This window comes from Nannospalax galili, unplaced genomic scaffold (assembly GCF_000622305.1).
Source record: "Nannospalax galili isolate Female #2095 unplaced genomic scaffold, S.galili_v1.0 scaffold1398, whole genome shotgun sequence".
In the NCBI taxonomy this organism is placed as follows: domain Eukaryota; kingdom Metazoa; phylum Chordata; class Mammalia; order Rodentia; family Spalacidae; genus Nannospalax; species Nannospalax galili.
Genome location: NW_008342016.1, coordinates 1,329,160 through 1,346,571, shown reverse-complemented (window position 1 = coordinate 1,346,571; position 17,412 = coordinate 1,329,160). Strand labels below are relative to the sequence as shown.

Below are 17,412 nucleotides of genomic sequence, written 5' to 3'. Positions count from 1 at the left end.
CTGGAGCTAGGCTAGCAGCAAGCAAGCCCCAGCAAGTCCCCTATCTCTACCTTCCAACAGCATTGCTTTCGTAAGCACACACACTGCCATGACCAGCTTTTGATGTGAGTGTTGGGATCCAAACACAGATCCTTGTGCAACCAGTGCTCTTCCCCACTGAGCCATCTCTTTAGTCTCTAAAATGTAAATATTTGTAAAAACACTAAGAATAGTGTCTGATACATGGTAAGTTCTCTAAAAATGAATTTATATTTCCATAAGATATTTAGCCAGATGTTTATTGGTAACATTTAAGCTGTTGATAATTTACTCCAGGCTTCAGTTATAAAGGAAACTTTGAATGCACTTTTGAATTGCCCTGACCCTCTGTTATATTTGGGATCCTGTTTTTCCCTAACTTGTGAACACCCAACACTTGGTTCATGAGTGCTTAATAAACACCTGATGCTGTCAGCTCCCCCTTGGAGGCAGCACACAGTGTGGTAGGTATGTCCTATGCTTCCAGGTCATACTCAAAGGGAATCCATCACAGGTTTTCTTTCTGCAGAGAGAATGCTAAATACAGCCTGGGAAAGGAGGCTGAAAGATGGGGAGCTGAGAGGTCAAGTTTATATCAATCTGGAAATCCAGGCTGGGAAGAAGCAGGAGAAGGAAAGCAGATTAGAAATATCCAGTCAGAGACAAATGTGGGCAAAGAGCTCAACAGAATGCTCAGGCACTAAATTCTTTAGAAAACAGTGTGCTGAACCTTCTCTGTGGAGATGCTTCACTATCTGTAGAGCTCTCTCACCTATGGTTTATGAACAAGTCTCTGTTAACATTAATTCTGAAACTTCAAAGCTCTCTGCCCCTCTATATGCTGACTCTGGGGTTCAATCTTCATCTCCCTGGGTCTCCCTGGATCATTCCTGGGAGTCAGAGTCTGACATTTCCTCACATGTCCCAGAATACACTTACTCAGGTTGACCTGCCCTTGCCTCCTTGTCAAGGTGACTAGGTAGGCTCAGCCCCAGATTCAAGGTATGGTATACTCTAGAGAACTCAGCTGTGCCACTGCCTCCCCTCTACTCCAGGAATGATCTCTCCACTGTAGTGGCAGGATGTGTTTAGTGGAGCATGTGAGGTCAGAGAGGGAACTGTCCTCTTCCAAAGCTACATGTAGAGCCTTTCATGAATTTAGTTACTCATAGTGATCTGCCTAGTCCCAATCCCTGTTGATGATTAAAGCCTACAGTCCCTTCGCCCCCAGCCTTGGCCCCCTCGGGAAGATATAGAGCAGCCATTCCTTTCTGTGCATTTCTGCTTTATCTCTCTAGTCATTCAAGAACAAATATTGACCATCCGTTGTGATAGACTGAATGTCAAGCTGACTGCAATTCTAGACCCCTCTGTGTCTAGCCTCTTGCAAAGGGACATTCCACTCTACACCCTTCAATTTGGGTGGGCCTGTGGTGGCTATGCTCGGGTGGACATGGCTAACGTGATAGGGGTAGGTGTGTTCATTCTAACTCTACACCTCAGGAAATCTTGAGTTCTCTGCTAACTCTCTCTACTCTGCTCCTCTCCTGTAGGAGGCTTAGGTTATTGGCTAATAAAAAACAGCCTTAGCCAACAGCTACCCCACAGTTAGTCACCTGCCCAGCAGAGGCCAGGAGAGTTACTGTACTAGGCCCTGCCAGGACCAGCAGAGCTGCATCAATGATTGGTCTGCTCCTATGTGAGTGAGCCCAGTGAAAGCCTGAGTACCACAAACTAACATGAAGATTTGTCAATGTAAAAATCTTGTGTTATTTGAAGCTCATGCATTTTGTTTTTACACAGGATTACTATGATAAGAAATAAATGACACAATGTGCCAGGGTGTGGTGGTGCACGCCTTCAATCCCAACACTCTGGGAGGCAAAGGCAGGTGGATCTCTACAAGTTCAAGACCAGCCTGGTTTACATAGTGAGTTCCAGGCCAGCTGGGGCTACAGGGAGATCCTGTCTCAAAAAGATCTCCCCAAAAAAGACACAGTGTTCTTTCTGACGTTTTTGCAGAGTCAAATGTCCCTTTGAGAAGTTGAATAAATAACCAAACTCTAAGTTTTGATTTGGATTCAGCCAGGACACCCTGTTGAGCTTACAAGAGTCTGGGAGGAGGATACTAGAGCAAGGTGGAGATACTTCTCCTTAGCAAATGTCCAGAGGCATAAGGGAAGGACCAGTCCACTTCTGGGCAAGGTTCAAGGTGGGAAGCAGGGATGCCCCATCATCTGCAGTCCTACCACAAAGACCACAATATGCTTAGTGTGATGACATTCCTTAGACAAACTGGCAGGGGAAGCCAATCCCCCCCATTTTGACTGAGAGTCTTGGCTGTCTTAGGAACCAAGATCAGTTTAGAAATCTAAGAACTGACAACTGGAAACAGGTGTAGGAAAAGCAATAGCAAAATATGTCACCAATGGAAGATTTCCAGCTCTGCCTACCATTCTGAGTTATGAAAACTTAAGCCAAGAATAGGCTTAAACTGACAACTTAGCTTTTTGGTCCTGCTGGGCTGAGAGGTTCAGTTAGGTCCTGAGAGGGGGTTCATGAATAGCCTGCTTCCTGAGAGCCTGTTCTGGACATTTGGGTGTTAACAGTCCTATAAATCTCTGGCTGTTTGGTACTGGCTGGCCCTGAATGAGTTAGGGTAGGAGAAATATTGGGTTGGCATGCCATGAGAGCTTGGAAGCTGGGTGGTTGTTTCACATGTCGAAGACATGATTACAGACATTTGTCATCACTAGGAACTAGCCTACTATACTAGTTACTTTCCCTGTTGCTGCAACAAAATACCTGAAGAAACCAGCTTAAGGGAGGAAGAATTTGTTTTGGCTTATAGTTTGAGGTACAGTCCATCATAGCAGAGAGGGCTCAACAGCAGGTGCTTGAGGGCAACTGGTCGCGTATCTGCAGTCAAGACACAAAGAGACAACTGTTGGGGTTCAGCTCCCTTTCTCCTTTTTATTCAGTCTAGGACCCCAGCTCATGAGCTGGTACTGCTCACATTTATGGTGAGTCTTCCCATGTCAATTAACCCAATCCAGAAACTCCCTCATAGACATGCCCAGAAGTTTATCTCCTAGGTGACTGAGATCCTGTCAAGTTAACAACATAAACCATTGTACCTACCCAGCTTGCATAGGTCCCAAAAGTCAGAGCAGTATAAAACACAGAAAATACGAGCTATGGTTGGTCCAGCAAGCAGAGAGAATGTGAGTTCCTGCCATCGTTCTGGAAACCCAGATCATGGGGACACTCTACAGTTTCTGGGCCTTCTCAAGGCCACGCCCTCCAAGCCTCAGTGTCCCGCCCTGGGAGTGTTTGCAGAAGACTTTCTCACCATCTCCTGCTGGCTCTTTTGACCCAGAGTTGTTCTTTGCTTTTTCAGGAAACAAACTGGATGAAAGTCCAGGACTGGGACTTCCTCCTTGGTGTGTTTGACAAGGACTGACGTACTCTAAGCCCTTTGAATCCCGGAAGTCCAGGACACACCCAACCTTGATTGCAGCACCCAGAATGCTAGAGCGTAGGTAAAGGACAAAAGCAAACAGCATTTCGACATGAGGGACCCACTGACAAATTGCTCGGTGAGTAAACCAGTGTAGTTTATGTGCCTGCGTGCGTATGCTGGTGGGGGTGATTTACAGATTAATGGATTTTTAAATTCAGAAATTTGAGCTGTTCAGAAACTAAACATGTTTAGCTGTTGGCTGTGGTACAAAAGTCTGTGGTTTTTCTTTGGTTCAGTTTAAAATAGAGCCCTCAATAAGACATGACAGTCATTGTTATACTTTATTCTGAAATTCATGGAGAAGGTTTGAGAATAGAACATCCTATTTGAATCCAGATGGTAGCTGTTTACGAAGCAGTCTTAAAGCACACACCAGTGGGTGCCAATATCGTGTGTGGAGTAGATACAAAAACACACAATGTCTACAGCCGATTTTTGGCTTGGAGAATGAAGTCAGGCAGGAAGGTTTTCGCTTTTTGTTTCTTTTTAATCAAATGACTTAGAGTCAAGATCCCAAGGCCTGCAAGACACAGAACAGACTCCTATTTTGTCAGCCTTGTAGGAGGTTTACCAATAGCCTTGCTCCAATCCTGAAAACAGTCCCCCAAATAGAAAACTGGTCAAAAGTCCAAAGATACTGCAAGGTCATTAGCAGTTAGCAGAAATTTTATTTAGAAGACAAGACATAGCTAAAATAAAGGGTAGGCATGTTTATTTCAAAAATAATGTAATCAAAGATTGTCAGTGTCTTACCACAATAAGTGATGCTGAAAAGATAAAATTGACGACCTCCGAAACCATGAATTGTCATCTTGAATGTATTTTATTAAAAAAACAACCCTGTGGAGAGACAGATAAATGGGGTCTGTAATGAAGCCATAAAGACAAAGATCAGCAAAGGATTACTGCTTTCCTGTCTGTTTGTCAGGAGGGTTAAGGAAACCATGGACTCAGAAGAGATGAAACTAGGTGCTGTGCCACAAAATGAGCTCTAAGAACACATGGCCTAAGTGAGGTGAATCCCTAAAAGCCTAGGAAGATTCATGGTATCAAGGTAGTAGCCAGCTCCACCTAATTTTACTTTTTGAAACAAAAAATATGATGCGCTTAGTGTAAAAGAAAATTCCAACACTATGCTTGCATACAGATGCTAAGAGTGAAATGGCCCCCTTTGTCACTTTAGCCTCAGTCATTGGGTTATTATGAATAACTTTTTAGGGAAGTTGGTTTTTCTCTCCTTGAGTTTGCTCCCTATTAGACTGTTAAATCCACTCATCTCAACATGGACATCTGGTGTTGTTTTTGTACTATGCAGAGGTAGTAGGGTGGGACAGGGATGGGATAAATTGAGGCTCAAACTTGGCACTTTAGATCATTAAAGAGGAAAGTCAATGTCAAGAGAGTATAATAGCCGGGGCAGGGGGTGCACAACCAGCTAAGTTTTTAAAGAGGAAAGAAGAGAGGAAGGTCCTGGCATGGTGGCATACACCTTTAATCCCAGCATTAGGAAGATAGAGGCAGGTGGATCTTTGTGAGATTGTGGCTAGCCTGGACTACATGAGACCTTTGGAAATTAGGCATAGTGGTGCACACCTTTAATCCCAGCACTCTGGAGGCAGAGGCAGATGGATTTCTGTGCAATTGAGGCCATCCTGGTATTCATAGCAAGTTCCAGGCCAGCTGAGGCTACAGGGAGACCCTATCTCAAAAAAAACAAAACAAATAAATAGCAAAGAAGAAAAAAAAGGGATTAAATCCTATCACCCTTCTTACAGGCAGTAAAGCTTATCTTCAGGTCAGGACCTGGGAGAAATGTTTTCTTCTGAGCAGCCCCAGTCCTTCACCTCTGTGGCAGTTCAAAACCTGCTCCCTGGGATGCCTTACCCTATTCTGAGCACTGCCCCAAGGATGCTTATCCTTGTCCCTGAAGGTCATGTCTGTGGGCCCATTGTCACCAAAGGTATCCGGGAGTCAAGAGGAGGCGGATATCCCTTCAGCCTGAATTTCTAAACTCTCTAAAGTCACAGAATATTTATTTATTTGCAATTGTTTCTTCTTTATCAAGTGTTCAAGTTGACTTCCTGGTACAATACCAGCTTGTACTTGGGGGGGAACAATGCTCTGTGAAAAGGAGGCTACAGTTTGGGAACATGATTAAAAACAAGGACATAGATTGCAAATGAATGCTTCAAAAAATAGCAGTTTTTAAAGAGAACCCAAAGCTTTCACCACCTGCCCAGTGTCCTCTCCCATTAGCCCTTTGTGCTGCCCAGAGCACAATTCATTAGTTTCATTTACTGTTCTTAACTTGTCCACACCAATGGATTCATGTATCAACCCCAGTGGGCCAAGAGCAAACTCAGAGAAAGAAAACATGTAAGCAGATATATGGGAAGAACATTTGTATTTACATCATTTCTGATTGAAATGCAGAATTTCTTTCATCTCTGAATATCGGACACTACTAACAGTGTCTATGAATATTAAACAATAAACACCACAGACATTTTTATACAACAGTGTTGTTGAAGATATCATGAGCTATTATTTATTCTCAGTCACATACATATTTTGGTAATTCTTAAGATTATTTATCATATTAATACATAATAGCACAAGCTTGAAATAGGTTTCTATAAATACATATATATATAGTTTTTTATAATTCTGTATTATTTTGCTTTAAACATTTAAAATAGAATACTAGGTAAACCAGGTTTTGCGAAACAATGAAAGTGGGGCAAGCCTGGTACAAAACTTCAAAAATCTCTCTTAGATCTTGCTCCAGTGAGAAAACGGGCTGCTATCTGGGCCCTTCAACCTCAGAGTCAGGTCAGCATCTACTTTCACATTATTATCACCAGTGTAGGATAAAGCATGCCTAAGTACTGTGTGTGGATCTTAAATAATTGTGAGAGTGTTGGAGGTTATGGAGCTTATTTTAAAAGTTTTTTTTTTTAGTTCTATTTCTGGAAAGGAAAAATTGGCTCTGAGCCTTAATGCCTGTGAGCTTGGTGTCTAAACCTAAAATTATGCCAGGAGAAATCTTCAAATCCATGTGCAAGGAAGTAGATAGGAATCAAATTGTCACCAAAGGAAATAACCCAATCACAAAAAAACAAAGCACCACTTTCCACCTTCTTATGAAAGAAGACCATAGGAATCAAATATGTTTTTTGTTACAAGCTATCACCAAGACTTTGTTTCTAGTTTCTCATAAAGAAACAGGTAGTAGCCTGAAAAATAAGCCTTGAGTTTCTATACCATCAGCCCCTTCCCTCGTGGCATCAGCTGCCAAAATAGCACCAGGCTGCTCCTTGGGTTAGTGTCTTGGCTTAGATGCCAGTCTGAACTTCCTATCTTGGTGAATCAGCCTGAGTCACCAGGTATAACTAGCATTAACTTAGAAGACACCAGTGCCGTGTTCAATAGCTCCTAAAAGACTCTGATCCATCAAGAGATGGAAAAAGGCAGGTGGATGTTCTGTGGTCAGTGAGATTGTAACTTCCATTTTGCATTTCTTTGGTCGCTGTTTTTTCATCTGTCAAATAAGAGGAGACAGAATATTGGAATGCTTTTTGTTGCTCTGTTTTTCCATAATTTATGAAAGTCTGACTCAGGATTTTAATTTAATCAAATAATTAACAGATCACTAACAAATACCTATAACCCCTTAATTAATTGCTTTGAAATATCACCCTCCCCCATGAACCACATGAACTCCGTAGCCCCATGTTTGACATGGGCAAAAGCTTATCGAGTGAAGTTCAAGAGGGGTATCATACCATAGCTTACTTAGCACTGTGAGGGTCACTGTTATATTAAGAAAAAAGTCCACATGTGCATCTAGAGTAAATATATTTTTTCTATAATAATTGAATTTACCTTTTTTTAACATTCTGAACAGGGCACGTCTGTGTAGATCAGTTATCAATATGAAGGAATTTTTAAGGACTCTGAAATCTCCTAAATAGTCTGTCTACCACCAGACTATTTAAATTCTTTATCAAGAGAATACAAATTCCTTATTTTCTTCTTAGTAATTAATGGTCCCGGAAAGAAAGAGTATGTTCAAATAAATTCACATAGACATATAAAATCAATTTTAAATCAATTTTAAGTTATTTCCTGGAATGCACATTTGAAAGGGGATGGGATATTTGAAAGCTCAGTGGGTGGGAAAAGACACCCAAAGTTGATTTTGCACATGATTTTGATAAGAATAAACGCTTCTCTGTTTTTTGCTGCTTGATGACATTAAGAAGCCACCTGTACTACTTTTTTTGGGGGGGGGGTCATTTTGAGACAGGGTCTTCCTGGCCTGGAACTCACTATGTAGACCAGGCTGGCCTTGAACTCACCGAGATCCACCTGCCTCTGCCTCCCGAGTGCTGGGATTAAAGGTGTGCGCCACCACACCTGGCTCTGTACTACTTTTAACAGCTCTCCAAGTAGTTTAATCTGATTATACTGATTATCTATATGAAAACATTTGGTTCTAATGGATTCTTTAGTTGATTTACTTACCTGACATTTCTAATCATAATTTTCTCCATAATTTAATGAGGTTATATTCAACTCTTTGGTCCTTAACTATGAGTAAGGGTTTGGACTTCAGTGGTGTCTGTACTGTGCCCCATAGAAAGTCCCCTCTGATAAACAGGAGTGGGTGGGAAGGAGAAGTGAGACAGGACCAGTGGAACCAAAACCAAAGTGAAGATCTTTCACCCCTCAAAGCAGATGTGGTCTGGGCTTTTCTGATTATACACACATGTACAAACAGACACACTGACACAGACAGACAGAATTTCAACCATCATCACAGCCTTCCACACACACACACACACACACACACACACACACACACACACACGAGCCTAGGTAGTCGTGGGATCAGCTTTGGCTTTTAGGCAAGTCTACTTTCAACAACTTTTGTTTTCAAATCTGAGTAGATGGTACCTGATGAAAGACACAGGACCGTTGATTCTAAAAAAGGAATTAAGCTGAGATAATAGAAATAGTCTTACCATCATTTTTGTTTATGGATGTCACCTTTATCTCAATCTGGATCAGGGATGTTAGGAAGTTTTCAGCACATTGGACATAGGTTCAAAGGTAAAGATTTTATCCAGTGCTGATAAGCAGAGTATCCCTCTCTTATCTGATCATTAAATTTAACAACAATATGATGTGCTGGGCACAATGGAGTTCAGGAAATGGGTTGCCTCAGACCTTTGAATGGACAGCGAATGCCTGAGGTAGAAGAACCATTGACCATTTCTCTACCTCAAACAACTTTTTCCATTTACCACTCTGTTCTGATTCAAAGATTTTCTATGCATGCCATAATGTGAAAAAAATATGATGTATTTAATTCTTAAATGACAAAGGATCATCTTCTAAATTCTAGAACTGGCAGCCCAAGGGTCAACAGAAGCTTTAAACTGTGCTTTACTTGAGCAGCCCCCCTACTCTACAAGCTGAGTTTGAGTGCTTTTGAAGAGGGTAAAGGTAACAGGTATTCTTTGCTTTGCCACAGGCTCCATCACTGTAACTGAAGACAGTTGAGTTTTCAACCACAAGTTTTTAAACCTGCACAATGTCCTGGTCTCCTAAAATTTGTCTAAGGGAGACATTATAAAAGACATCTTACGGCATTTCCGTGGTTAATAAATTGGAGAATGCAATAACACAGCAGCCCAACACACACGCAAGAATTTTTTTTCTCTCTTTTTAAGACATTATCTCCCTGTAGCCCCAACTGGCCTAGACTCACTATGGAGACCAGGCTGGCCTCTATCTCACAGAGATCTGCCTGTTTCTGCCTCCTAAGTGCTGGGATCAAAGGCGTGCTCCACCATGCCTGGCCCTAGAAAAAATTTTAATGGTCTACTTATATGTTATAAGGAAGGTCTCTCTATGCTCCCATGACTCCTATTCTCTCCCCAGGGCTGTTGAGTGAAAGCTGTGATCAGTGATGGTAAGCTGGTGGGACACTTCCTTAGGGCATTTCATCCTGGGAGTCTTTCCTTCTGCTCCATGATCGACCTCTTTTCCTCGCTCCTATTCTGAAGGCTGATCCCTCCAATCCTGCTCTCTACTGTGTTTCCTCAGACCCAGACCCAGCTGCAGTGTTATGTGGAAACTTGTCTGCAAGCAGGCATCCCAATCTAGCTTGCCCCTGCCTGCACGGTTTCAACTCTTGTTGAGTCTTCTTTTCTGCTTTGCTATAAACTGGGGGGAGAAACAATAAAAATACTTATCTTGACACTGGGAGATATTTCTAAATAAATCAAATAAGAAAGCCACAGGACCTATAAAGAATATCATAAAATTTTATTGAACATGAAAAAAGATTTGAACAAATGAAAAGACTTTCACTGTGTTCTTGGATGGAAAGTCTAAATACCATTTTTAAAAGCCCATTTCTTCTAATTCACACACACACACACACACACACACACAGACACACACACACACTACAATTTTAATTAGGATTCTAACAGGGATTTTTAAAAACTTTCAATTAAATAAATGTTCACATGGGAGAGTAAATATCCAAAAATATCCAAAGAAATTATGAAAAGGAAAAAAATAATTGCTCAGAAAGAACAGAATAAAAATTTAATGTCTCCGTAACCCAGTAGCGTACATAGCATGTGTCATAACTTTCGATATGACTACAATCTTATGAAACATAAAATGTTCCATAAATTATATCAGTAGTTAAGACTGAGTTAGAACCATGTTAAAGTTGCATTTTTAAAAATCCTAAATTAAAGTCTTTAAAAAAACACCATTGTACAGCCAGTGAGATAGATGTCTCTGAAAGTAAAAGTGTTTGCCACAGTTAGTGTGTAAGCCTGAAACCTGAGGTCAATTCCCAGAATCCAGGGTGGAAGGAGAGAATCGATTCCACAAAATTGTCCTCTGACTTCCACATATATGACATCCTCACACACATACATCATATACATACAGAATAATAAATAAAATTAAAATTGCCATTGTGTTTCCTCTTACAATTACAGTAAGTCTGAAAGTAGAGAGCTGAAGGCTTACATGTTGGCCTCCACACCCACTAGGGACTCTGGCTCCTCACCTCTTTCTACTCGGTGAGCTCAGTTAATGGTATCCAATGTCGATACCACATCACAGCAAGGCCCATCACTTCCAAGTCCAGGAGGCAGGAAAGAGGAAAAGGAGTCCTGCTCAGGGTTTTCTGCCACATTTCTCTGGGCAGCATTCAGCCATACCTGCACTTATGAGGGAGGAAGGCAGAGCTCAGCTTCATTAGAGGTGTGTAGATACTGCTAAACACTGCTACATTGTCCTCTCCTGGTACTGGGGGGTTTTGTGGGATTTTTTTTTTTTCTTTTTGGTGTTATAAGAAAATAAATAAAAGATTTACAGAAGAATGTAGTGAAAGTGTTTAAGTCACGTAGGAATAAACAACGAAGCTGAGGAAAGTTATTTTTGTAGGACTTCTCACCATATTACATGCACCAAAACTCTCCCAGCATACTCAAAGGGAGGAAGGTCTGAATGGTCTTGTACCATTCAGAGAAGCCAAGTTAGTTTGATTGGAAATAAAACCCAGAAAGCTAGGTTCTTATAACTCTTAGCAAGGGATCATTTCTTCTTCAAGACAAGGGCTACAAACTGGACCCCCACCACAGGTGCAGGGAGAATTAAAGTTTATGAATTGTTTGCTACTTCTTACAAAGTGGAAGATCTGGCTACACTGGGCCACATGCTCATGGGCATCTGTGGGCCAGAGTTGTGCTGGTGCAGCCTCTCCAGCCTGCTTCAGCCTGTGGTCCTCACCCTGCTCCCTGTCTGACACCCCCCCATGTACAAACACTTAGCCCAGGAGCTTGCAACCTGCTTTAGTAGCTAAAAAATTCCTTGTAAAAATTTCTGCACTCTCACTGCCCTCCTTGTATTCTAGGAAGTTCCAATACAGCTGTTTGGTACTACAGGCTAAGAATTTCTTATCCAAAATGCTTAAAACCAGAAATATCCCATATTTGAAGGTTGTTTTAGATTTTGGAATATTTGTGAATGCACAATGAGGCACCTTAGAAATGGGACCTAAGTTTAAACATGAAATATATTTATATTTCATATATGCCTTATACACATACCCTGAAGATGATCTTATACAACATTTTTACCGTGCCTCTGGGGTTTCTTTTAATTTTGTTTTTATTTTGTGTGTATGAGTGTTATGTCTGCCCAAATGTAAGTGCACCCGTGTCATGCAATGCCCGAGGAGGACAGAAGAGGGTGTCGGATCCCCTGGAACTGGAGTTATGGATAGCTGTTAGCCATGTGTGGGTGCTAACACTTGAACTTGACCCTTCTACAAGAGCAGCTGGTGCTCTTAACTGCTGAGCCATCTCTTTGGTGCCTCCATGTCTGTGTTTTAACTGAGACCTGTCATTTAACATCAAGAATGAAAATTTCTATTTATGGTATGAAATCAGAGCTCAAAAAACTTTGGATTTTGACGTGTTTCTGATTTCAGATCAGCAAACAAAGAAACAAAAAAAAAGCTCACTTTAATGATTCATCATTCATCATAAACCCAGAAGTATTAGTTAGGAGTTGGTGTGTTCAGGGTGGCGGGACACAAAGTGATAATATGGTACCCTACAGACTGTACTTTTGACCTTCCTGGGAACAATAAGGAGGCCAGCAAACTAGATTCCAAGTGTACCTACAGCTGGATTGCTTGTATTTGACCTAGGACAGAAACAGATAGACCTGTTTTCTTTTTGAACAATTCCGTAAGATTTCTCATATCTAGCTAGAGATCTGATCTTTATTCAAGACATCATCGCAAAATGTGTGCATGCCGTAGATGCAGTTATTTGTGACTGAGGTCACCAGAACTGCATTCTGAATTATGGCTGCTCATAAGTTTCTTGCTCTTTTTTTTCCCAGTACAATAAAGTGTACAAGAGCCTGAAGGAGTTTGCTCAAAATGGAGAGAATTTCTGCAAGCAGATCACATCCGTTCTTCAGCAAAGGTACAAATGCACATTTTGTGCGCAGTCTCAGCATGTGGTGTGACCAGAGGCGTGATTACACACTGCCCTGCTTTCTTAACACAGCGTTATACTTGGGTACTTGAGAAATTGGTTTGAAGAACGAACTTTTATTGCACATTTATCAACTGGATACCATAAAAATTAAAAAACGATAGGAAGGGATTCTGCTTAGGAAGGCTAAGTCAAGCCACTTATTCCTGAGTTTAGCACTATTCCAGGGCTGTTTAAAATGAGAAAACCTGAGAATGGTTCTGGCTTTTCGGGGTCCTTCAGGCCTTTTCCCTACTGCGGACATCTGTACAGTACACACTCTAAAGCCATCATGTGGGGAGATTGCGATGTTTTTAAAGGAAACTTTTAATTTTAAAATATTGTAAGGTTGGGGGTGTAAGCTCAGTGGTAGAGTGCTTTTCCAGAATGTATAAGACCTTGGGTTCAATCCCCAGAGCAAGTCGGGGAGGGAAGGAGAAAACTAGAGAAAGAGAGAGGGAGGAGAATTTATACATGACATATGAAAACTACACGAGTCAGTTGCATTCTCCATTAGAAAGTCAAGCCCAAAGGAGAACATTAGCTTCATCAGGAAGGACAAATGACTGGGAGAGCGCAAATGGACTTTTTAAATTTATTTATTTATTTTGAGGCAGGGTCTCCCTGTAGCCCCAGCTGGCCTGGAACTCACTATGTAGACCAGGCTGGCTTTGAACTCATAGAGATCCACCTGCCTCTGCCTCCTGAGTGCTGGGATTAAAGGCATGCGCCACCACGCCCAGTCTCAAGTGGACTTTTTATGAAGAAAAACAGTTTTGTCAAATGGAACTAAAGCAAAATAAAAGTTTAAATGTGAGATATTTCCATCCTAATAAACTGCCTGATTCCCTGAAAGAGGAAAGGGAGGACCCACCTGGGACAGTATTTCTTCTATAAGAAAAAATTGTTATTAGTCTCAAAAAAATTATTTTTAAGTAAGACCAGTTAACTATTCTACAAATTCAACTCATTGCTTAGATTAGAAAGCACTTTCTTTCTACAAATCAGGAAGAATCTGTACACAGATTAGCCATGTAGGTGACCCACATGGCAGTCATCTGGTCTTCATTAGTCTATGTCCAAGACTTCAAAATCACGCCAGGTAGAGAGCTATGAAGACAGAAAGCAGAAGATACAATGCTGAAGGGACTCCAGTGGCTGGCAGGCTTCGAGCCAGTGCTCCTGGCTGTCATCTTGCTTTATACTCACCCAGCTCCTTCCATAGCTTCACCCTGTGATTTCTACTTACTTCATACAGAGCCTCGGCTTCTTACCTGTTCTCTCTTGAAGTTGCTTCCTAGGACCACCACCCTCTCTCTCAAAGGGCGAAAGCCTCCATCCCCACATTCTCCAGGGGCAACATGCCCAGGAGGAAGGAACCCTTGAGCAGCTAAAGACATCTCCCTTCATGATTTTATTTCTTTATGGACCAGAACTTAGAATATGAAAATCTACAGGGTGCTGCTGATCAATAAAATTGCAAGCACATTTCTGGGTTAAAGACTGCGTAGCAGCCAGGTGAGGTGAAACACACCAGCACTCGAGAGGCAGAGGCAGGCAGATCCCTGTGAGACTGAGGCCAGCCTGGGACTATAGGGAGACCCTGCCTTCAAAAGAGAAAGCACGTAGCATAAATGCAAAGAATGGATATAGTGTTTTACAAAGATACCTCCCTCAAAATGGTGTATAGTAAATCACTTATGTGACAGGCCCTTTCCTAAACATTTACAATGCTAAGCTGGTATAACTAAATCATCCCCCCCAGCCAAGATGCCACAGCTGAGGCACTTTATACTGGTTCCTGATTAATGCCCATTTGCAGTTTCCCTCCTGTTTGAGCTGCCCAGTATCCTGAGCTTGATCAGCTGTTTCATTATGCAGGTTACCTGGGGGGTGTAGTCCCAGAGAACTATTTCCTAGTGGGCATAAACACTTTATTAACGTATGGATATGTTCCACATTGTATATTTTTAGGCCTTATTTCTATGAGTCAGCAGAGGCAGAGGCTGTTTCATTTTCTAGGACAGGGTCATTTCTATCCAGTGGGAGTAATGGGATTGGGAGGTCACTACGTCTTCCTACTATGCTTGAACTGTCTCAACAAAACAACTCACTCCACAAGGATTAGTTGTTGCAGTGTACCCAGCATTGCCTTTACTAACTCTCCCCATTTCATGAATTCAGAAATTACTTCTCTAGTTATATGTAACATAAAAGCCTAGTTCTTGGCTGATATAATGGTGCACACCTATAATCCTAGCACTTAGGACACTGAGGCAGGAGGATTGCAAGTTCTAGGCTAGGCTGGACTAAGTAGTGAGATCCTATCTCAAAAAATAAAATGGGGCTGGTGAAATGGATCAGTAGGTAAAGGGGCTTGAGACCAAGCTTGACAACTTAGGCTGAATCACTGCAACCCACATGATGGGAGGAAAAAGAGATAACTCATCCTGAAAGGTGTCCTTTGACCTGCACACACATGTTGCAGCACACTTGAGCCTCCTACCCCATAAATAAATGTGTTTTTAAGTTAAGACCAAAATAAACAAAAATCAAAGTAGAAAACAAACAAAAGGCTAGTCATTTGGCTACCCAGAAGTAGACTTGCTACCTGAGTTGTTAGGGTCAGAGCCTTGGCCCTGCTAGCCCTAAGATGCTAGGTTAAAGTACCTGTCCTCAGGAGACCAACTAAAGAGACAAATGGGGGACTGAGCAGATAGGCCAGTCAGTAAAGTGCTTGCCTGCAAGTATGAAGACTTATAGCACCCATGTAACAAAGCTGGGCACAGCAGCTCATACCTGTAATCCCAGCACTAGCAACACAGAGACAGGCGGATCTCCAGGGCTCAATGGCCAGTCAGCCTTGCTGGATTGGTAAACTCCAGGTTCAGTGAGAGATCTATCTCAAAAAATAAGGTGGAAAGAGATTGAGGAAGACATCTGACATGACCTCCAGCCTCCACATTCACTCTCACACATATGTCTGCATACCTGCACACATACATGCACACATCCACATGCACACATATGTACGTATATCACACACACACACACACACACACACACACACACACACCCCACAGAGAGAGAAAGAGAGAGAGAGAAACAGTGAAAAACAGTGATTTATTCAATGTGGCTACATTGGGAAGAACAAATAAAGAGATCCAGTCACCCACAAGACCATCTCCATGGTGACTGACATGAGGTTTAGGTTTAAGCACAAGGCAGGAGGTATGCATGACTAAGCAATGGCCCTGCCTATCACTGGCCCACCATTGCCTCAGCTCTAGTCAGCTTAGTAAGGTGGTGTCACAAACAGAGTTATCTGAACTGAAAATCTCTTCCCGGGAGACAAGCTTCTCCTCTGGCTGGTACCAGAGCCCCAGTCTTTCCCTTTTCCTAACATAAGACTCCTGGAGAAATTCTAATTTCTTGGTCCATTGTCTTAACAGTCTGATAGTCAAATGGAGGGGCACAAGTGTCTCCTTAGAATATCTTCCCTCAGCTACAAGCACAGGGTAGTTTTTCTCTTAAATGTGTGAGCTTATTATATATAAATCAATGATACATCTCATTTGTACTAGATACATATGGGAAAACCTCATCAGACAAGGAAAATGGTATTCTTGGAATATATATGCAAATGAGGGTCAGGGCATAGGAAATCCTGAAGTCTAATCCAGTGGTCGCTAGAATGACAGAAATCACAGCAGTTGGTAAATATTGGTAGATAGAACAAATAAATTCATTAAAGATAACTGAAGTTCTGTTGCTTGTTATCATCACGGCTGTATTGCTAGAACAAGGATTCCGGTGTCCTTGGAGGTTTACATCTCCAGAAATCTTACCTAGGAATCTGCTGAGATGTGGTTTAGCAGAGCTGTTTTCTCACATACAGAGGAGGTGGTATCACCTTGCAGTTCCAAGTCCAGATACTGTGTGTTTCCAAGTTCAGCTGCCTTCTTGCATTTATTCTAATCGGAGGTGATAGAAAAGTGCACTTGCTCTCAAAATACAATTTTGCCTGAATATTCTGCAATTCGTGGTCATGCTTCACTTCTGTTCAGTGAGCTATTTCTGTTTTCCTATTTCAAATTCAGATTCAGCCAGAAACACATAGCAGCTCCTGCTGTGCTGAATGCCAAAGTCCTCAGGTTCACTCTAGCACAACCACAGGTCATATTTAAAACTACAAAGGCACATTTCCAGAAACAATTTATAAATGTTTGGCCAAAGCTAATGTTTAACAGGATTTGATGGGAAATCAGTTGTTCCTCTGAAAGGAAGCTCAAGAACAATTTTTCAAATGGAAGAACTGCCACTCCAGACATTAAAAAAAATTTCAATTAAAAAAGTCAGACAGCAAGAAAGGTAATTAGCTGATCATTTGTTCCATCAATGATTCACTGAAGACATTGTCAATAATAACAAAAAATTTTTTAACTGAAATGAAATATTTGATTCTACTCATTTTCTGGAATGATCTTCCAACATCAGCTCCCTTGCATATTGACGACTTGCATATGTATACTACTAAACAAGTCTTAATTGTGCTCCAACATACATGTGACAGATTTTTAGGTGTTTGCTTCCTCCAAGATGTCCCTTAGAACCAAAGTTATGTTCAAAACAAGCTTTGTCAGCTTTTGTTCAAAGCAGGTACTCCCTCAATGAAACTGGCGTATTAACAAAGTATGCCTAGGTTTTCACCCTCAAGCCTGAGACCACTGCACACCCAATCAAGCCCAGTAGCCAGGGTTGCCTATACCCATGATTCCTTCTATC

General features: G+C 41.6%; 1 protein-coding gene and 1 long non-coding RNA gene across 4 annotated transcripts in view; one reads left to right on the top strand and one right to left on the bottom strand.

Annotated features, from left to right (window-relative positions):
* The first annotated feature begins 3,413 nt into the window (after positions 1–3,413).
* Positions 3,414–17,412, top strand: part of Nostrin (nitric oxide synthase trafficking) — a 69,830-nt gene continuing 55,831 nt past the window's right edge. Inside the window, exons 1-2 of the mRNA XM_008837816.2 lie at positions 3,414–3,617; positions 12,491–12,576. Of these exons, the coding sequence (XP_008836038.1) occupies positions 3,591–3,617; positions 12,491–12,576 (113 nt within the window). The 5' untranslated portion in view covers positions 3,414–3,590. The remainder of the gene's footprint in view (positions 3,618–12,490; positions 12,577–17,412) is intronic.
* On the bottom strand, positions 3,828–16,781 carry LOC115071198. 3 transcript variants are annotated; one of them, XR_003850305.1, is made up of 5 exons: positions 16,476–16,781; positions 15,427–15,526; positions 10,644–10,797; positions 4,295–4,381; positions 3,828–4,061 (listed from the first exon to the last, which is right to left on the bottom strand). It is a non-coding gene; the product is annotated as an uncharacterized LOC115071198 (long non-coding RNA). The 3 variants fall into 3 exon arrangements; XR_003850307.1 differs by lacking the exon at positions 15,427–15,526 and having other exon boundaries at positions 10,644–10,802; XR_003850306.1 differs by lacking the exon at positions 15,427–15,526.